At 43.2% G+C, this 22,812-nt stretch overlaps 1 protein-coding gene across 7 annotated transcripts in view; it reads right to left on the bottom strand.

Moving 5' to 3' along the window:
* The window catches only part of srgap1a (SLIT-ROBO Rho GTPase activating protein 1a), a 317,376-nt gene that overhangs the window by 138,160 nt on the left and 156,404 nt on the right, over window positions 1–22,812 (bottom strand). For 6 of the 7 annotated variants that reach the window (XM_059977536.1, XM_059977537.1, XM_059977541.1 and 3 more), the window contains exon 2: window positions 14,413–14,608. In XM_059977536.1, coding sequence (XP_059833519.1) covers window positions 14,413–14,608 — 196 coding nt within the window. Of the gene's footprint in view, window positions 1–14,412; window positions 14,609–15,172; window positions 15,285–22,812 lie in introns of those variants that run through there. The other variant, XM_059977540.1, reaches the window with a different exon arrangement.

Genomic DNA, 22,812 nt, shown 5'->3' with positions numbered 1-22,812 from the left:
AAAACATTAATTAATAGCCTGGCAAACAGTTTACATTTTAATTGGCCACGAACAGGGCAAAAAGGACAAACTGAATTTTTAACTGAGCAATGACAGGTATGATTTTATTAATCAAAAGTACTAAGAGTGGAAAGAAAATGCATGCAGATGGAGCTAAGTCACAAATCAGTCTCACTGAAAGGACATGAAATACAAGTCACTGGAGGACTTGGGCAGCATCTGTGGAAACAAAGTGACTGTTAATGTCTCGGGTTGAGACTACATACCGACCCTTATCAAAGGTGCTAAGACCAGGGTTAGACTAAATGAATTAATGGTAGGACTCGAGGCAAACTCTAGAATATTTCAGCTGGAAAATGGAGGCAGAACACTTCTCCTTCAAACAGTATTTGGGCCTGTACTTGAAGAGCAGGGCTACAGAACAAGTTAAAGGTAGGTGGGATTACAACTGACTAGAAACGCATAACTGGACCAGCCACATGGATTCTAAGGCCAGAGACTGGGCATCTTGTGATGAGAAAACTTCAATACCCTGGGCACCAGCATCTCAGAGGAGTAATCCTGGGCTCAACATATTGACACAATCATGAAGAAGGCAAGCCAGTGACTACACTTCATTAGGAACTTGAGGAGATTTGGGATGGCATCAAAGACTCTCGCAAATGCCTACTGGTGGAGTAGGCGGATCACTGCCAATGCACAGGGTAGGTACAGATGCAGAGGGTTGTAGACTCAACCGGCTCCATAACAACACTAGCCTCCCCACCACTGAGGACATCTTCAACAGTCAGTGCCTCAAGAAGGTGACATCCAGGACCCGCCCTATCGAGGACTTGTCCTCTTGTCATTACTACCATCAGAAAGGAGGTACAGGATCCTGAAGACACACACTCAACTCTTCACCATCAGATTTCTGAATGGTGCCCGAACCACTATTCACTATTTTGCACTATTCTCTTTCTGCATTACTTATATTTTTTGTAGTAGCATTTAGTTTACACTTTACTGCTGCTACAAAACAACACATTGTTCTACATATCGCGTGTCACTGAAAATAAACTTGATCCTGATTTTGATTCTGAATCTGATGGAACCGTGGGGAGAATAGAGTATCAGAAAAATTAGTTGGAGAATAGTATTGCTCTGTGGCTGGCAGAGACTCGATGGGCTGAATGACCTCTCTCGTTGTCTTTAAGAAGTATGGAAATTAAGACCATAAACTACGAGATACAGGAGGAGAATTAGGCAAGTTGGCCCATCAAATCTGCTCTGCCATTTCATCATGGCTGATCTATTTTCCCTCTCAGCCCCAATCTCCTGTCTTCTCCCCATATTCCTTCATGCCCTGACTAATCAAGAATCTATCAACCTCTTACATATCTAAAGACTTGGCCTCCATAACCGCCTGTGACAATGAATTCCACAGATTCACCATTCTCTGGCTAAAGAAATTTCTCCTTATCTCTGATCTAAAAGGATGCCCCTCTCTGCTAAGGCTAAGTGTCCTCCTATCTTAGACCATCCCACTCTCCACATCCACTCCATTGAGGCCTGTCAAAATTCAATAGGATTCAACGAGGTCACCCCTCATTCTACTGAAATCCAGCAAGTAGAGGCCCAGAAACATCAAACGCTCTTCATATGACAAGCCTTTCAATCCTGGAATCATTTTCATGAACCTCCTTTGAACCCTCTCCAATGTCAGCACACCCTTTCTTAGACAAGGGGCCAAAACTGCTCATGAAACTCTAAGTGAGGCTTTACCAATGCGTTATAAATCTTCAATATTTCATCCTTGCTTCCATATTCCAGTCCTCTTGAAATGATTACCAACATCGCATTTGCCTTCCTCACCACTGACTCAATCTGAAAATTAACCTTTAGGGAAGGACTCACAAGTCCCTTTCCACCTCAGATTTTAGAATTTTCTCTCTATTTAGAAATTAGTCCAGCCGTTTATTCCTTCTACCAAAAAGCATGACCATATGCTTCCTGACACTGTATTCCATCTGCCACTTCTTTGCCCATTCTCCTAATCTCTTTTAAGTCCTTCTGTAGCCTCTCTACTTCCTCAAAACTACCTGCCCTTCCACCTATCTTCATATCATCCATACATTTTGCAACAAAACCTTCAATTCAAGTCACTGAGATATAACATAAAAAGAATTGGTCCCAATACAGAACCCTGTGGAACACTAGTCACTGGCAGCCAACCAGAAAAGGCCCCCTTTATTCCCACACTTTGCCTCCTGCCAATCAACCACTGCTTTATCCATGCTAGCATCTTTCCTGTAATACCATGGCTCATGTGTGGCACCTTGTCAAAGGCCTTCTGATAATCCAAGTACACAACATCCGCTGATTCTCCTTTCTCTATCCTGCTTGTAAGGATTCCTCAAAGGAATACTTTCCTCAAAGTATTCTAACAGATTTGTCAGGCAAGATTTTCCTTTGAGGAATCCATGCAGACTACGCCCTATTTTATCATGTGCCTCCAAGTACCATGAAACCACATCCTTCATGATTAACATCTCAGAGCCATTATTTCATGCTTTAATTTACAGCAATTAAATTAAGGGTACTACAAGGCATTAATCGGTCAATTGGCCTTTTAGAATGGTGAAGACCAATTTTGCAGGCTTTAGTCATTAAAGGAAGGAGATTATAATTGGAAACCTCATAGCTGGGCCCTCAAATCAACACTGTCAAATACCAGCAAGTAAATGAGTGTGAAATGTTAATTTCCAATGTCCTTTTAAAACTGGGTTTTCCTACATTTATTACTTATGTGAATAAACAGTAGAGAATACTCTGAAATCCAGGCTAGTACTGGCTAAGATTAAACAGCATCAGACACCCTCCCCTCCAACTCTGTCCTTTGTCAGAGATTTTATATTATTCTACCTTGATACAACTCAGTTTATAATGTACCTAATATTGTTCTATGTGCATATTACAACAAATTGGTTGCATTGGCCCAGCATGTTGAGCTTGGGGCTAGTGTTCCACAGCCACCCCTCTCTCCCCTCCCCATCCAGCACAAATCGGGACATGAGGGGGCAGAGAGGGATACACTTAGAGGGACAGAGAGAGGTCTTGAGTGAAAGGGAGAGAGTCAGGGTGAGTAGAGGAGGTTGGGGGAGGGGAGCAGGCAAGGAGAGAGCATTAGTGAGAGTGGTACAGGGTTAGAAGAGGGGAACAAATAGGGTAAAAGGGAGAGGGTTAGAGTGAGTACTACCTCATTATAATCTCATTGTCTGTCTCCTCTGCACTTTCTCTAGAGCTGTAACACCTTATTCTGCATTCTGTTACGGTTTTACTTTATTCTGCCTCAGTCTGAATAATAGGCAAGACTTTTCACTGCATCTTAGTACCTGTGACAATAATACAACCAATTCCAATTCCTTCTGAATCTTTCTCATTGATGCACTTCTCTGTAATTATGTTTGTGCTATTTATCTTAATGATTCTGAGGTCCAAACTCCTTCCTGTCTATGGATACAGGCTAATTCCTGAATTCTAATGGCTAATTATCTCCTGTTCGTGGCCTCAGGTGCTGGATGCCTTTCAAATATAGAGCATTGTCACACAAAGTAAATCATAAAATCACATTGCTAATTTGCAATTGCTGCATACCCCTTTTGCTTAATACATGCATGGCATACCATCCTAAGATATTAATTACTATTATAACATGCCAAAAAAGAACTTTAGGCGAGGCTGACAGAGGTGGTACTATCTTCTAACTTGTCTTTCAGCAGGTTAGACATCATAAATTCAGACATAAACAGGTTCTTTAACTAAATCTGTAATTACAGGGTGACCGACAGGAATACGAAACCAACAATAACTTGAATGAGATGAGAGATCAAAGGCAGTCTGCTAGCTCTGCATATGGAGTCAATGCTCAGCAAAAATATGGACGGTGCTTAGGATTGTGAAAGCTATTCATGAAAACTTGGATGAGTGGAAAGATTGCAAACATCAAAGGTAATATAGAGGTCAAGAAGTGTCTGTTCTTCTATGACACCTTATATTTCATCTGGTTACACTCCAACCTGATGACATGAACATTGATTTTTTGAACTTCTTATAATGCCACCCTCCTTCCTTCACAATTCCCATACCCCTCTCTCACCTTATCTCCTTACCTGCCCATCACCTCCCTCTGCTACTCCTCTGCCTTCCCCTTCTTCCATGGCCTTACTTCCTTTTGTCTAACCCACCCTCTCCAGTCCTTCATCTCTTTCACTAATTGACTTCCCAGCTCTTTACTTCCCCTTCTCCTCATTTCACCTATCGTGTACTACCTTGTATTTCTTCCTCTCTTTTTTTTCCAGTCCTGATGAAGAGTCTCGGCCCGAAACATCAACTGTTTACTCTTTTCCACAGATGCTTCCTGGCCTGCTGAGTTTCTCCAGCATTTTGCTTCAATTACTTCAATTAAATTCTTTGCCACACACTGTTGTGCAGGCCAGGTCATTGGGTATAGTTAAAACAAAGGTTGAACGGTTCTTGATTAATAAGGTTGTCAAAGGTTACAGGGATGGTACTGAGAGGGAAGATAGATCAGCCATAATCAAATGTCAAAGCAGACCTGACGGGCCAAGTGCCCAATTCTACTCTTACAGCCTATGTAATTTTAACCTTCTGTGTCTACACAGAGATAAGTGGGATTTAGAACTCCGTCACTTCAGTTAATTAACTTTTTTTGTTTGGCAAAACAGAAACAAGAGAACAGGAGGGAAAAGTGTAAGTTTACAGAATTAGACCCTCTCATCTTACTGCCTGGAAGAACAAGCTCTGGGCTTACAATGCCAGTTCTTTGCTCCTGAACTTCTTAATTGGTTTAGGGTGAATAATGGAACCATATATGATTTCAATTTTTAAAAATCATTGGGGAGAAAAGTTCTGAGGTGGTAGAGAATGGCTAAGAGTAAAGCAAGTGCCTGAGGCAAAAATAACCACCTACAAAATCCACTAAAAGTATAAAAAGGACATGCCAGCTGAAGTTAAGTCAGTAGGGAGTTCAACTGCATTAAGAGACCATTTCATCTGAGTTAAGCATATAAAAACAAGAGGGAATTTTTTAAGCTGCCAGTCATGCTGTAAGTGTGGTATGAGAGAAAGTAGGTACAGGATTCTTGAATGAGGGAACATAGTTAGGAAGAGTCGGTGGATGATCATTTAAAACTGCATCAGAATTTCTCGCAGATGGTAGTAAATCTCTGAACTTCCCACCCAGAGGGGTGTAGAGGTTGGATGTAAAGAGTGTGAGCTGAACTGGTACTCTGCCCACCAACACACACCTGGACCATAGCCCTCCATGCGCCTCCCATCCCTGTGCTTATCCAGACTTTTTTATATGCTGCAATCAAACCCACATCCACCACTTCTGCTGGCAGCTCATTCTACATCCTCACAACCCTCCGAGCGAAGAAATTCCTCATCAAGTTTCCCTTATGTATTTCAGCTTTCACCCCAAATCTATGCCCTCTAGTTCTAGTCTCACCCAACCTCACTGGAATGAGCCTGCTTACATTTACCCTATTTATACCCTACATAATTGTGTATACCTCTCTCACGTCTCCTCTCAGTCTTCTATATCACAAGAAGTAAAGTCCTAACCTATTTGATCTTTCCTTATAACTCAGGTCCTCCCAACCCAGAAATATCCTTGTAAAAATTTCTCTGTACTCTTTCAATCTTACTGATATATTTCCTGTAGGTAGGTGACCAGAACTACACACAGTACTCTGAATTTGGCCTCACTGTCTTGTACAATTTCAACATAACACCCCAACTCCTGTAAGTTTTAATAGCCTTCCTCACTGTCCACGACTCCTCCAATCTTGGTGTAATTTGGAATTTGCTGATCCAGTTTACCACCTTACCATCCAAATCATGAATACAGATGAAATAAATAACCACAGACCCAGAATCAATCAACACACCAGCAGTCACAGATCTCAAATCAGAGAGGCAACCATCTACGACCACTCTCTGGCTTCTCTTGGGCACAAATTTTCTACTTTATCCTGAATGACAAGCAACTGAATCTTGTGGACCTTGCCAAAGTTCTGTCTCTCTATGTAGGCTTAACATTGACTTTTCTCACAACCATTTCATGAGCTGCCCTGGCACTCTGGTTCCCATCTCCTTACAACTCCAGTTCAGCCTCCCCCACCCCCGACTCACAGCAGCAGAAACAAACCTTCCTGGAAGGATATTGCTCCACCCCCAGTTCAGGTGCAAACCATCCTGTTTGTACAAGTTCAGCTTACCAGCAAAAGAGGCCACTAATGCAAAAACCAGAAGTCCTCCTTCCTGCACCCTCTCCTTAGCCTTGCGTTAATTATATCATCTTACTCAATAAAGCCTTTCTATGGTAAATAACTAATACTTCCTTTATTAAAAAAAACCCTGAACTCTAACAAAAGGATCAGAGGGATGTTGGGGTCCGAGTCCATAGGACACTCAAAGCTGCTACACAGGTTGACTCTGTGCTTAAGAAGGCGTATGGTGTATTGGCTTTCATCAATCGTGGGATTGAGTTTAGGAGCCGAGAGGTAATGTTGCAGCAACATAGGACCCTGGTCAGACCCCACTTGGAGTACTGTGCTCATTTCTGGTGACCTTACTACAGGAGGGATGTGGAAGCCATAGAAAGGGTGCAGAGGAGATTTACAAGGATGTTGCCTGGATTGGGGAGCAAGCCTTATGAGAATAGGTTGAGTGAACTCGGCCTTTTCACCTTGGAGCGACGGAGGATGAGTGATGACCTGATGGAGGTGGATAAGATGATGAGAGGCATTGATCATGTGGATAGTCAGAGGCTTTTTCCCAGGGCTGAAATGGCTAGCACGAGAGATGTCAGGGGTAAGTTTTTTACGCAGAGAGTGGTGAGTGCGTGGAATGGGCTGCTGGCGATGATGGTGGAGGCGGATACGATAGGGTCTTTTAAGAGACTCCTGGACAGATACATGGAGGTCAGAAAAATAGAGAGCTATGGGTAACTCTAGGTAATTTCTCAGGCAAGGACATGTTCAGCACAGCATTGTGGGCCAAAGGGCCTATATTGTGCTGTAGGTTTTCTAAACATTTGTATGTTTCTAAAACTTTTCAGGTGAAGATGAAAAGATATTGCAGCAATGGGTTACTAGATTAATTGGGAACATGGGTGTGATTGGGGGGCATGGTCTCACTGAGCCAGAAGGCTCTGTTACCATGGTGTATTGGTGTAGAGGGGTAATGTTTAAAGGAAACATGTGGTGCATATTTTCTTTGTACAGAGAGTAATAGGTGCCTGGAATGGGTTGCCAGGGTAATGGTGGAAGCAGGTATGACAGTGGTGTTTGAAGGGGCTGTCAGACACATGAACATGCATGGAATGGAAGGATATAGATAATCAAGGATTACGTTTATTTGCTATATACATTCAGTGATTGGGTAAACTTGTTCAATGCCCATTAATACAAGTATCTAATCATCCAATCATATGGCAGCAGAGAATAGTGTTAAAAAATAAAAAAAAACCCAATGAGCAGCAGTTCTGTGTTAATGAGGGAGGTCAGAGGAGAACGGCCAGACTAGTTCAAGCTGTCAGGAAGGTGACAGCAACTCAATAACCACACACTACAAAAGTGGTGTGTAGAAGAGCATCTCTAAACACACAACACATAGAATTTTGAAGTGGATCGGCTACAGCAGCTGAAGGCCATGAATATACACTGAGTGGCAACTTTATTAGGTACAAGAGGTATATAATGAAGTGGCCACTGCATGTTTCTTTACATGTATTAGGAATTTGCTGTGGTGTGTTGGTCAGGGTGTGACATGCAACCATAAAAATAACATTCAACATTATAAAGAATTAAGAATTATATAAAAAGAAAGTTAGAGGTTAAAGAACAGATATAGACTAAAATGTGCACAAATACATAAATACCAGCATGTATTTACAATATAAACAGTGTGATTAAAGTGGTTTAAAGTATTTACAATGTTGTAGTGATGGGACTAATAGACAGAGTGCTAACCAGAATGGTTGATCAGATTAACTGTCTGGTGGAAGAAACTTTTAAAATAGCACCCTGTGGCTGCCCCCCTCAACAATAAGCACTCCATTTTGAGTACTGTTGGTTGGGGGGGGGGTGCAGTCGGGGTGAACCTACTTTGGGGAAGCAACAGTGACTGTGCCTCTGGCACTGTGACTCAGAAGGGTAGGGAACTGAAGAGGATGGCAGCAGTAACAGGGGACTTTACAGTCAGGGGGACAGATAGGTGATTCTGTGGACGCGAAAAGGAAACACAGATGGTAGTTTGCCTCCCAAGTGCCAAGGTCCACGATGTTTCTGAACACGTCCACAATATCCTGAAAAGGGAGAGTGAGCAGCTAGAAGTCCTGGTACATATTGGTACCGACTAAATAGGTAGAAAAAAGGGAGGAGGTCCTGAAAAAAAAATACAGGGGGTGAGGAAGGAAGCTGAGAAGCAGGACCTCAAGGGTAGTAACCTCGTGATTGCTGTCTATGCATAGCGACAGTGAGGATAGGAATAAAATGAAGTGGCAGATAAATACGAGGCTGAAAAATTGGAGCAGGGGTCAGGGATTCAGATATCTGGATAATTGGGACCCCTTCTGGAGCAGGTCGGAGGGACCTGTAGGAAAGGGATGGGTTGCACTTAAATCCGAGGAGGACGAATATTCTTGCGTGCAGGTTTACGAGAGCTGTTGGGAGTGGTTTGAACTAATATGGCAGGGGGTTGAGAACCAGAATGAAAGAGAGGATGAGCCGGCAGGTTTACAAGTAGCTGACGGGTGTAACATGAACGTAAGGAAGGACAAGCCAATGATTGGGTACAAATGCAGACAGAGTAAGGAGTTAAATTGTATCACAGGGGCAAACTTCAAAAGGGCAAAGAATGCAGGACTGAAGGTGCTGTACTGAAATGTGCATAGCACTCAGAATAAGGTGGACAAACCCATGGTGCAATTAGAGATTGGTTGGTGTGATGTTGTGGGCATCGCAGAGTCATGGCTGAAAGAAGGCCAGAGTTGGGAAACTTAACATCAGAGAATATACTTTGTGTCGAAAGGACAGGCAGCAAGGCCAAGGCAGTGGTGTGGCTGTGTTGGTAAAAGATGGAATTACATCTTTAGAAAGAGGTGACATAGGGTCAGAGAATGTTAACTTTTTGTGGGTGGAGTTAAGAAACTGCAAATGGTAAAAAAAACATTATAGGAATCATATGTAGACCTCCAAATAGTAGCCAAGATGTGGGGTTGAGATTGCAAAGGGAGCTGGAAAAGGCATGTAATAAGGGTAATCACACAATTGTAATGGAGTAGGCAAAGGGATTGGGAAAATCAGGATGATGCCGGATCGCAAGAGAGGGAATTTGTTGAATGCCTATAAGATGTCTTTTTAGAGCAGCTTGTGCTTGAGCCTACTCAAGGGAAGTCTACCTTAGATTGGGTGTTGTGTAATAACCTAGTTCTTATTAGAGAGCTTAATGTAAAGGAACCCTTAGGAGGCTGTGATCATAATATGATGAGTTCACCCTGAAATTTGAGAGGGAGGAGAATAAGTCACGTATCAGTATCACAATGGAACCATGGCTGAAAGGGAAAGTATGGATTACATAAAAGCCAAGGAAAGGGCATATAAGGTAGCAAAAGTGAGTGGGAAGTTGGATGATTGGGAAGCTTTTAAAATCCAACAAAAGACAACTAAAAAAGTTATGAGACAGGATAAGATGAAATATGAGGACAAACTAGGCGATTATATAAAGCAGGATACTAAAAGCTTTTTCATTTACAATGACACTGGTGAGGAAGTAATGGGGGAACAAAGAAAGGCAGATGAGCTTAATAAGTACCTTGCGTCAGTCTTCACTGTGGAAGACACTAGCAGTGTGCCAGAAGACCGTGAGCGTCAGGGAGTAGGAGTGAGTGCCATTGCTGTTACAAAGGAAAAAGTGCTAGACAAACTCAAAGGTCTTAAGGTGGATAACTCACCTGGACCAGATGGACTACATCCGACACTCCTGAGAGAGGTTGAAGAGATAATGGATGCATTGGTCATGATCTTTCAAGGATCACTTGATTCTTGCATGGTCCCAGAGGACTGGAAAATTGCAAATGTCATTCAACATTTTAAGAAGTGAGGAAAGCAAAAGAAAGGAAATTATAGGCTAGTTACTAATCCCAGTGTTTGGGAAAGTGTTGGAGTCCATTATTAAGGATGAGGTTTCTGAATACTTGGAAGACTAACGATAAAATAAGTCAAAGTCAGCATAGTTTCTGGCATGGGAAATCTTGCCTGACAAACCTGTTAGAATACTTTGAGGAAGTAACAAGCAGGTGGACAAAGGAGAGGCAGTGGATGTGATTTACTTGGATTTTCAAGAGGGTTGTGATAAGGTGGTTAACAAGATAAATCCTGTGGCGTTACAGGAAGGATACTGGCATGGATAGAGGAATGGCTGACAGGCAGGAGGCTGCGAATGGGAATAAAAGGGACTTTTGCAGTTGGCTGCCAGTGTCTAGTGGTGTTCCTCAGGGGTCAGTATTGGGACCGCTGCTTTTTACATTGTTTGTCAGTGATTTGGAAAATGGAATCGATGGCTTTGTGGCAAAGCTTGAGGATGAGACGAAGATAGGTGGAGGGGTAAGGAGTGCTGAGGAAGCAATGCAATTGCAGAAGGACTTAGACAAATTGGAAGAATGGGCAAAAAAGTGGCAGATGGAATACAGTGTTGGGAAATGTATGATAATGCATTTGGTAAAAGAATAATAGTGCAGACTACAATCTAAATGTTGAAAGGACAAGATAAGGCGGAAGTGGAGAGGATGTTTCCTAAGGTGGGGGTATCCAGAACTAGAGGGCACTACCTCAAAATTGAGAGGTGACCAAGATAAGGAGGAATTATTTTAGCCAGTGAGTAATGAATCTGTGGAATGCTCTGCCACAGACTGCGGTGGAGGCCAAGTCCATGAGTATATTTAAAATGGAAGTTGATACGTTTCCTAGTTGGTCAGGGCATCAAAGGATATGACGAAAAGTCAGGTGTACGGGTTTGTGAGATCCAGGATCCGCCATGGTGGAATGACTTGATGGGCTGAATGGCCTAATTCTGCTCCTATGTCTTATGGCCTTATTTTTTTGTTTTAGGAGACTAATAACATTTTCCAGAAGGGAGCTTTTGGAAAATGGCAGTTTGCTGGGTGGCTAGTGTCTGCAATGGTTTCTCTTGCCCATTTCGTTGTCCTGGTCACATACAAGTCCTGCAGGGATGGTAGACTGCAGCCAATGACCTTTTCTGCTGACCTGACAGTTTGCTGTAGTTTTTATAATCCTGGTGCTCCTAAACCAGAAAACATGAATGAACTCAGAGATCCATTCACTGGGGATGTCCAGGACTGCAGCATTCAAATCAGGTGACTATGGCCTTTACAAGAAATCAAAATTCAATTTCCATCAAGTTTTCAGACTTGCCAAGGGACAGTCCAACACCAACTCCACCTGGGGGTACAGTTTCCGTTATTTAAGATGGAGAATAGAAGGAATTTCTTGTCTTCCAGGGGGTTGTGGATCTTTGGGAATCTCTACCCCTGAAGAGTTACTAAACAAACATATAGCTGAAGAACTCATCTGTACAGCTTCTATGGAGGAAAGGAAATGGTCGATGTTTCGAGTTGAACCCCTGCCTCAGGACTGAGAGAGGAGAGGGGAGGTCACCTGTATAAAGAGGAGATGGGGTACTGGTGAGACAGGAGTCTTGGGTGAGTGATGGACTGAGACAGGTGTATGATGACAGGTAGGCAGTGCCAGGACAGAGGAGGAGGGAGGGGAGGGAGGGGAGGGAGGGAAGATGATGACAGGTGTATGATGACAGGTAGGCAGTGCCAGGACAGAGGAGGAGGGAGGGGAGGGAGGGGAGGGAGGGAAGATGATGACAGGTGTATGATGACAGGTAGGCAGTGCCAGGACAGAGGAGGAGGGAGGGGAGGGAGGGAAGATGATGACAGGTGTATAATGACAGGTAGGCAGTGCCAGGACAGAGGAGGAGGGAGGGGAGGGAGGGAAGATGATGACAGGTGTATGATGACAGGTAGGCAGTGCCAGGACAGAGGAGGAGGGAGGGGAGGGAGGGGAGGGAGGGAAGATGATGACAGGTGTATGATGACAGGTAGGCAGTGCCAGGACAGAGGAGGAGGGAGGGGAGGGAGGGAAGATGATGACAGGTGTATAATGACAGGTAGGCAGTGCCAGGACAGAGGAGGAGGGAGGGGAGGGAGGGAAGATGATGACAGGTGTATGATGACAGGTAGGCAGTGCCAGACAGAGGAGGAGAGAGGAGGAGGGAGGGGAGGGAGGGAAGATGATGACAGGTGTATGATGACAGGTAGGCAGTGCCAGAACAGAGGAGGAGAGAGGAGGAGGGAGGGGAGAGAGGGAAGATGGTGACAGGTGTACGATAGACGGAGACAATGTAGAACGAAGGTTGGGGGAAGAGAGGGTGAAGGTCGCAGACTATTACTGGAGGCAGATAAGCAAGTGCATAAACCTCCCTCCAACAGTGGTGTCCAACCTTCATCCTCACCTCAGCCTACCTCACTCCACCTGCCTCTCATTTTTCTTTGTCTGCCACTATCTATCATCTGCCGTTTCAGATTCATATTTATTTATCACATGTATATTGGACACTCAGTGAAATGCATCATTTGTGTAAACGACCGAAGGGTGTAGTAGAGGCAACCCTGAAGTGTCGCCACACATTCCAGCCGCAGCCTAGCAAGCCCACCAAGTTCAGCAGGACAACACAAGCAGCATCAACAAGAGCAAAACAAATCCCTTTCCCACCCTCCCACCCACTCAGAGACAGGCCTCCAACCCAAGATAGGCCACCTCCAGGCCTCCAGTCCTTGTCCCCCGATTCTCAGATTTATAGATATCAGGCTTCACCCACCCCCATCCTTTACCATCTGTCATCTTAAACCCTCCTCGGGCCATTGCTCACCCCAGACTCCCATCTCACCACCTCCCCCACTCCTCTCCCCTTTATAATGGCCATCATTCCTGTCTACTCCCAGCCCTGATGCAGGGCTTCGATCCGAAACTCAACTTATGATCGTGGTGAACAGATATTTTGTCTGTAAAGGAATCTGGAGTGATTAGGAGCAGACAGAAATGTAGAGTTGACTAAGTGAGCCATGACTTTATTGAACAGTGCATCAAGCTGATGGGGTTGAAAATTCAAAGCCTCTTTATACACAACATCCTAAGATTTCTCAACTGAATTCCATGAGAATAACTAACACACCACTGCCCTCAATGCACAGGATCAGAGCCATCACATAAAAATGTAATAGGAGTTGTCAGAGCCAAATTCTCTCAGCAGCGTTCTGACTTTTCTCCAGAAAGCTGCTATGTTTAAGTCCTTTGTTATCAGTCAATTCACAAACACTGATTCGAGGAAGAACCAATGAGGTTCAACTGTAAAAGAAATGTTTGGAGAGCACAATATTCACAGTGCTTTCATGGCAAATTCAGAAATCTGGAAACACTGAAAGATGATTGGAAAGAACTAATACTTCATAGCAGAGTGACTAACTCTGAGGAAGAAACTTGAGCTCTTTTTCTTTTGCCACAGATGCAACCTGGGCTGCTGAGTATTTCTACAACTTGTTAGAGAGGGAGCAGGCTTAAATATCTAATTTGGTCAGCCATCAGACAGGACAGACTCCATAAACACAAAGGATACTGGAAATCTTGAGTGATACTGGAGAAACTCCCCAAGTCAGGCAGCACCTATGAAGGGGAACAAACAGCTGACATTTCAGGCCGAGACCCTTCATTGGCACTGGAAAGGAAGGGGGAAGAAGCCAGAATAAGAAGGTGTGAGGAGGGGAAGAAGCGTCAGCTGACTGGTGATGGGTGAGAAGGGAATTGTGGGAGTGAGGGAGGGGAGATGAAGTAAGAAGCTGGGAGGTGACAGGCAGAAGAGATAAAGAAGGAATCTGATAGAAGAAATCACCAGACCATGGACGAAGGGATAGAAGGGGAACCAGGGGAAGGTGATAAGTAGGTGAGGAAAGAGAAGGGGTGAGAAAGGAATGGGGAATGGAAAAAAACCGGGAAAGGGAGAGCTGAGCAGGAGAGAAGGATTATATTAGGAAGGAGGTGGGAATAATTACCAAAAGTTGGAGAAATCAATGTTCATGTCATCAGTTTGGAGGCTACCCAGATGGAACATGCTCCTCCAACCTGAGCTACAAATCTCATCGTGGCAGTAGAGGAGACATATTGGAACGGGAATGGGTGGCTACAGGGATATCCCAAGTTTTGCAGTAGGCAGAGCGCAGGTGCTCAATGAAGCGGTCCTGCACCAGGAGGACACTCTTACTTGTACTGCTGATGGTCCTTTGTGCTGCGAGTTTTCGCCATGAATCGCTCAGCCAGCTTCTCTAGATTTCGGGAATACTCCATTTCAATCTCTGACTTCTTGCGGAAGAAATCCTGGAGATCCTGGAGGAGCTGAACCCTCATCTCCGTCTGCTGCTCCAAGCATTTCAGCTGTTCAACTAACTGAGCCCGGATTTCTGGAGGGTGACAAATAGGCAATCAGTTACCAAACACCTTCAATCACTGAACAGTTCATAACACTTGGTAAATACAAAAGATTCCTTATTCCATCATGAAGGACCCCCATCACCCAGGACAGGTCCTCTTCTCATTGCTACCATCAGGTAGGAGGTACAGAAATACTCAGCGATTCAGGAACAGCTTCTTCCCCTTTGCTACTTACTGAATGGACACTGAACCCATGAACACTACCTCATTCCTTTTTTTTCTCTTTTTGTAGTCTTATTTATTTCATGAAATTTAGTTTTTATTATCATGTATTGCAATGTACTGCTGCTGTATAACAACAAATTTCATGACATACAGCAGTGACAGTAAACCTGATTCTGATTCTTCAGACCTTTACCTTTCCCACCCTGCTTCTCATTCCCCCACCCACCGGGCTTCACCTTTCGGCTTCTAGCTCATCCTCCTTCCCACACCCCCACCTTTTTATTCTGGCTTCTTCACCGTTCCTTTTCAGACTTGATGAAGAGCCTGAAACATCAACTATTTATTCATTTCTATCGACGCTGCCTGACCTGCTGAGTTCTTCCAGCGTTCCATGTGTGTCGCTCATAAGACTTGCTTTGAAAGAAGATTATGTTCGATGCCTAACCGTTACAGTGCTTTCGCATTTCAGTTTTAAAACTGCAAAGGTTGCAGGAATACAAGCTTTTGCATATTTTGCATTCAGGGGGTAGCAAGCACAGAGACGAATGAATAATTATTTACTCTGAGCACATTTCAAGCCACTGATTCATGAAATTCTTTTTGGACAAGTAGTAATGGCTCAAAGTTATTGAGAACACTTTTATTAATCAAATAGCAATTTTTACAAAATTACTGCACGATTAACTAAAGGCCCTTTCAATGCTCAGCGGTAAAAAGTACACTCAATTAATATTTTGTGCCCTTCCCATTTACAAGTTAGTAAACAATATACATGATAGCATATTATTAAACATTAATTGGTTTGGCACACTGTCAGGAACTGATACCTTTAATCTTTGCTGGATAGTTCTTTACCCGTCTCATTATCCCAATGGCCAGGTGTCAAAGTTGTCTTGCAAATGTAATGTATCCTGATCGTAGTGAATCCTCTTAAGCTTCGTTTAGGGCAAGTAGGAGAAAGACTATGTTAACGTCAATGGGAAATTTACACAATGAAGGGTTTTGGTTGGAGCCCTCACATGACGAGTCACTGCACAAGGGGAAAAGGGTGTTTGAATTCTTCATCTGCCAATGCAGTTGGTCCAACTAACATCCCTCAAGTGGCCTTGACGTAAACACAGTCCACTTTCCTAAAATTCAGCCAGAGTTCAAACTCAGAACTACCGGGCAAAACTAGCAGGTGACGAGAGGAACTGATCTTGTCTCTATAGCCAGCAATGGGCTTAAAAACTGTGGAAACCTGCTGATTCGGCAGCTCTGCCTGAATTGTAATAGAGACACTGGAAGCCTAATATAGAGCAGGAGGACAATGACACCGATAATTCATACTGGGCCGGCATTTCAAACATAATTTAATCGGAGGAGGAGGCAGAGCGGTTTTGCAAACAATTCAACTTCTGTTCCAACTAAGTTATGATTCAACATTTTATTCCCTTTATAATACAATGCAGCTTTAACACAGAATATTTAGTGGGCAAAGTTACATAAGAAGGAGTCTTTTATTGTCAACGCACTGTAATGATTCCTTCCTACAATTCATCAGGAATACTTGTTCCACAACGTTTCAGTGGACCCTGCACCATCCATCATCAGGGACCCCCACCACCCAGGACATGCACTCTTCTCAATGCTGCCATCAGGAAGAAGATACAGGAGCTTCAGGACTCGATCTCATGCTCTTGATATTTATTGTTTATTTATTTTTTATTATTATTTCTTACTTTTTGTATTTGCAAAGTTCGTTGTCTTTTATGCACTGGTTGTATGCCCAGTTAATGCTGTCTTTCATTGATTCTATTATGGTTATTAAACTTACTGAGTATGCCCACAAGAAAATGAATCTCAGGGTTGTGTATCACAAACAAGAGAAAATCTGCAGATGCTGGAAACCTGAGTAACACACACAAAATGCTGGAGGGACCCAGCAGGCCAGGCAGCATCTACAGAAAAGAGTACAGTCGACGTTTTGGGCCAATTCCTTTTATCAGGACTGGAAAACAAGATGAGGAGTCAGAGTAAGAAAGTTGGGGGAGGGGAGGAAGAACCACAAGGTGATAGGTGAAACCGGGGAGGTGCAGAGAGGCGAAACGATTTCTTGAGCTTCCGATAATGCCCCCCTTCACCATTCCCCCATTCCCATTTCCTTCTCTCACCTCATCTCCTTACTTTCCTCTCACCTTCCCCTGGTGTCCTCCCCCTTTTCTTTCTTCCATGACCTTCTATTCTCTCCTGTTAGATTCACCCCTCTCCAGCCCTGGTTCTCTTTTGCCAATCAAATTCCCAGCTTTTTACCTCAGCCCTCCCTCCACTTCTGGTTTCACCTGCCACCTTGAATTTCTCCCCCCACATTCTAACTCCAACTCCTGACCTTTATTTCTCCAGTCCTGACAAAGGGTCTCGGCCCAAAACACTGTCCTCCTTTCCATGGATGATGCCCTTCCTCCAGCATTTTGTGTGTGTTGCTCAATGTTGTATATGGTGAGAAATATGTACTTTGATAATAAATTTACTTCGAACTTTGAAATATTATCTAAGGAGCAACAGCATGCAACATCCCATGAATGATTGATGACCTCCTTCAATTTTGTTTATCCATGAATAGAACTTTAGCAGTAGCTTAGTAAGCAGTTCGATTTAAATCACAAGGACATAGCTTAAGCGCCCATCTCCAAAGTCCTCTACTTGAGTGTCAAGGGAAGGGTACACATTCAGATGGGATAAGAAACCATGGTTGCCTCTCCCAGGTAAATGCCACAAATTCCCTGGCATTATGTTGAAAAATAAGGAAGTAAGACAATATTTACACATAATCAACATTACAAGATCAATTAAAGACTATCTGGTCCTTATCACAGCACTGTATGTGGGAGGTTGCTATGTTTCAAAAAATTCAGTTGACTGTGCAACTTATAGTTTTTTGAAGTTGATGAAGGGAAAAGATGAAAAGATAAAGATCTGGCATCTTCAGATTTGTCACATGAGTCCACACCTCACATAACTTCTTCTAGGCCCATAACACATTCTCCACAGTCAGGAAAGCTCACCAACACCTCTACTTTCTGGGGAGGCTGAGGAGGGCTGGTCTACGCACATCGATACTCATGACCTTCATCAGATGCACAGTGGAGAGCATCCTAACCTGCTGGGTCACTGTGTCATATGGAAATTGCACAGCAGTAGACAGGAAGGCTCTATGGTGGGGAGTTAAAACTGCACAGCAGATCACTGGCACCAACCGACCCGCCATCAAGGACAAATAAAGAAGAAAGGTGCTGGAGAAAGGCCAGCAACATCATGAAGAATCTTGCTCCACAGCCTTTGAACTGTTTGTCCCACTCTCATCGGGGAAGAAGCTAAGCAGCATCCGCGCCAGGACCACCAGATTCCCCCAAACCATCAGGCTCATCGACACCACCATCCATTAACCCACCCTACTACCCCTACAGACAGATCCCCTAGCTTCACCTTATGTGCAGTCATAACACTTACTTGTCCAGTGTGTTTTATAGGATTGCTTTTCTATTGATATTTATTGTGTTTTTTTGTTTTTTTTTATTGTGCCTTTTATAATTATAGTGTTTTTTTATGTTGCATAGAATCTGGAGTAACAATCATTTCATCCTCCTTTACACAGGTGTACTGAAAACTGACTGTAAGCACTCTTGAATCTTGAAACAGTGAAGTGTGTTGTTTGCATCATCAACCAACACAGTCTCAGGATGTGCTGGGGAAACCCATGACAGACATTGTCAACATAGACCTTAGCAAAGTTCCACAGGGGAGTCAGTCCAAGAGGTTAAGTAATTGAGGATGAAGTAATAAATTGTCGGGAGAAGCCAGAGAGTGGTAGTAAGTGGTTATATCTCTGACTGGAGGCCCTGACAGGAACATTGTTGAGGCCTGATTTGGAGTATTGTGTGCAGTTCTGGTCACCTACCTACAGGAAAGATGTAAATAAGGATACAAAACTACAGAGAAAATTTACAAGGATGTTGCTGGGTCTGGAAGACCTGAGTTATAAGGAAAGACTGAATGGGTTAAGACTTTATTCCTTGGAACAACAAAGATTAAGAGGAGATTTGGTAGAAGTATATAAAATTATGAGGGGTACAGATAGGGTAAATACAAACAGCCTTTTTCACTAAGGTTAGGTGGGACTACAATTAGAGGTCATGGGTTAGGGGTGAAAGGTGAAAAGTTTAAGGGGAATATGAGGGGAAACTTCTTCACTCAGAGGGCTGTGAGAGTGTGGAATGAGCTGCCTCTCAAGTGGTGCATGTGAGCTCATTTTCAATGTTTAAGAGAAGTTTGAATAGGTACATGGAAGGGGGAGGGGTGGTATGGAGGGCTATGGTCCCGGTGCAGGTCAGTGGGAGTAGGTAATTTAAATGGTTCGGCATGGACTAGATGGGCCAAAGGGACTGTTTTTGTGCGGTACTTTTCTATGACTCTGGAAGTCATAAGTTTAAGGCAAAAGGTGAAATATTTAAGGGGGAAACTTCACTCAGAGAGTGGTGCCACTGTAGAACGAGTGATGAATGTGGGTTTGACAGCAACATTTAAGGAAGTTTGGATAAGTACATGTACAAGATGGGGAGGGATGTGCCCGTGATGTATTGAGTTGAGTCCACAGCTTGTTACTTTCCTGCGCATTTGAATTGCTGAGCCAGACCACGACAGCCAATCCAGACACTCTCTACAGTAGATCTGCAGAAGTTTGTTGGAGCGTTGGTGACATTAGGGTTAGAGTTAACTATCATACAGCTGATAGCTATGTTTCTTTCATTGCAGTAGTAATTACTTTTCAAAAGTATCTCATTGGTTGTAAAGCTCTCTACTTGAATGCCACGTTAAAATGCCCTTTGTAGATGCAGATTGTTTTTTATTAACGTTTTTCAATCTCTGTCTATCAACAGATAAATTAGAAGTATCTTGAAATCAGGACTGACATTCAACGAGTGGAATTGAAGCTCACAAATTTACTACATTTACATGAGGAATTCCCAGGCACAAAGGGCCGGGTGGAAGTTTAAAACAGGCCACATTCAGAGCCGCTTAGATAAACGTCTGGACATTCTGCTGACACTGGGAATACTTAACACAAAAAGGCTGCAGAGTTAAATGTGTTTGCATTTCGTGGAGCTCTCATTGAAGTACAGCAGAGGGCAAAAACAGATTTGGCTAATCAAATGTCACATCAATGCTCAGCCAATCAGCTAAATTTTATTTTATTTAGTGATACAGCATGGAATTGGCCCTTCCGGCCCTTTGCCCCTTTGCCCCAGCAACTCCCAACAAATCCAATTAACCCTGATCTAATCATAGGACAATTTTCAATGACCAATGAACCTACTCGATATGCCTTTGGACTATGGGAGGAAAGTGAAGCATCCAGGGCAAACCTAGGCATTCCAGAAGGATAACATACAGATTCCTTACAGAACAGAACTGGAATTGAACTCCTGTAATAGTGCCACACTAATTGCTATGCTACCATGGAGCTAAATGCGAACGTACCAGTGCTGCTAATGACATGATTTGGAACAATGGATGAAGGGTGACAACAGCAGTCAACGCTTCATGACCATCATACCAAACCATCTTCCCATTGCTTCATGACTATCACACCAAACTATCGTCCCATTGCTTCATGACCACCACACCAAACCACGTCCCATAGCTTCATGACCATCACACCAAACCACCTTCTAATTGCTTCATGACCATCACACCAAACAACTTTCCCATTGCTTCATGACCATCACACCAAACCACCTTCTAATTGCTTCATGACCATCACACCAAACAACTTTCCCATTGCTTCATGACCATCACACCAAACAACTTTCCCATCGAACAGGAACAGGGGAGAGAACAGTTTCCTTCTGACAATTAAACATTCAGGTCTGCAAAAGCAATCTTTACATTCAGAACTGCAAAATGATTAATTCTTTAAAATAAAAGACACAAAAGTCACAAATAGAGTAAATCCGCAGTTGCAGGAAATCTTGAGCAATGCACACAAAATGCTGTAGGAACTCAGCAGGTCAAGTAGTATCTATGGAAGGAATTAAACAGTCAACGTTTTTGATTGTGCCTTCAATTCTTGACCCTTCTACTAACAGAACCATCCTCTCCATGTCCATCTATCTGGGACATTCAACATTCAGTACGTTTCAATGAAATCCTCCTTCATTCTTCTGAACTCCATCAAGTAAAAAGCCAAAGACATCAAAAGCTTCTCAAAGGTTACGCCTTTCGTTCTTGTTAATCTCCTCTGGAACCTCTCCAGAGTTCACAAAGCTCAAAATTGCTTCCAATATTCCAAATATGGAATCTGACCAATATATGGATAAAATGAACTCGATAATGATCCATGAGACCCAGGGCCACCTCTGGCTGAAAGACGTAGCACCAGAGTGACATGTTTACATAACCATCTGCCATTTTAAACACAGCAGTGGAAACTTACACAGAAAGCATGTACAAATTTGTAAGGACACATTGAAATACTTTGCAGGCAAGAATTACACAGAGATATAAGGTAGCCAAATTATACAGAGCAATTAGGCAGGTTATAACAAAACAGGAACAGATGAAAATAGGAATAGAAGATACACCTGTGTCTTCTTTGCTGAGCCATGCCCTTTGGAATTTCTTTTGGAACAAGCAATAAAGTTGATAACTTTATTCAGCAGTCAACAATACTGAACTAAAAAGCCTGGGAATGAGACATGGAATAAAAGCTAAATAACACATGACCATATGTATCACTGACACCCTACAAAAACTGTGTGTTTGAAATCATTATTTCACTGAAAGATTAGCTCATGGACTGACAGGAGTTATTCCACTACTATTAACTTATTTATTTATTGAGATGCAGCCCAATGTGCCACGCCACCCATCAACACCCAACTGAACCCTACCATAACCACGCAGCAATATATGACTAATTAACCTACTTTCTGGTACGTCTTTGGGCTGTGGGAGAAAACCGGAGCACCGAGGGAAAACCCACAAGGTCACGGGAAGGACATACAGACTCCTGACAGATGATGTCAGAATCGAACTCTGAACTCCAGCGCCCTGAGCTGTAACAGCGTTAGGCTAACCGCTACACGACCATTGCGTCCTTTTAATCTATTAACTGTAATAGAACTGCCTGAGTGCTTTACTGCTCCTGACAGCCCTGGATTAATATCACAAATCAGACTGATTCAGCAGGATTAGTAACAATTGTCACCCTGCTGGTGTGATCTTCCCTGACATGCAATATGAGACTATAAAATCCCCAGAAAGCTAACTTAGTGACAAAAGTACACAGACCAGTGCAGATCCTTTGGCCCACAATGTCATGCCAACCTTTTAACCTACTCCACGATCAATCAAACCATTCCCTCCTGCATAATCCTCCATGTTTCTTTCATCCCTGTGCCTATCTAAGAGTCTCTAAAATACCCCTAATGTATCTGCCTCCAGCACTACTAACCCTGGCTGTGTGTTACACGCACCCACCACACTCTCTGTGTGAAATAAACTTAACTCTGCCATCCTGTTAAAAATGTCAACTGAACAATAATTATCGGGCAGAGCACCAGGGTTCACTCCCATGCTCTTCAGAATAGTCCTGTGGCATTCTTTTTTTCCATCTTAGACAGCAGATGGGGATTTGATTTAATCATACACTTCCAAAAACACAGCACTCCCTCTAAACTGCAGAGGAGCCTTAGAACAGGTTACTCTGCCCGAGACTCTAGACTGGGGCTTCAGTCTGGAGTGTCCTGACTTCAAGGCAAGATGGTTCAAACTGAGGCATGGCTGATACTCAGTCAAATATATACATCACAGATTCTTAAGTTGGTTTCTCCATATCTGGCTCTACACTCCTGGCTGTGCATTTCATACACCTACACTTGGTGTGAAAATGCCTGCCTCTGACTATACTTTCCTCAAAGTTATGCTTCCTGGAAAAAAGTCTCTGGCTGTCTACTTGATCATCTTGTAC

The sequence above is a fragment of the Hypanus sabinus genome, chromosome 8 (genome assembly GCF_030144855.1).
Source record: "Hypanus sabinus isolate sHypSab1 chromosome 8, sHypSab1.hap1, whole genome shotgun sequence".
NCBI classification, from domain to species: Eukaryota; Metazoa; Chordata; class Chondrichthyes; order Myliobatiformes; family Dasyatidae; genus Hypanus; species Hypanus sabinus.
Note: the sequence above shows the minus strand (reverse complement) of the source record. Positions and strands in the feature narration are given on the sequence as shown.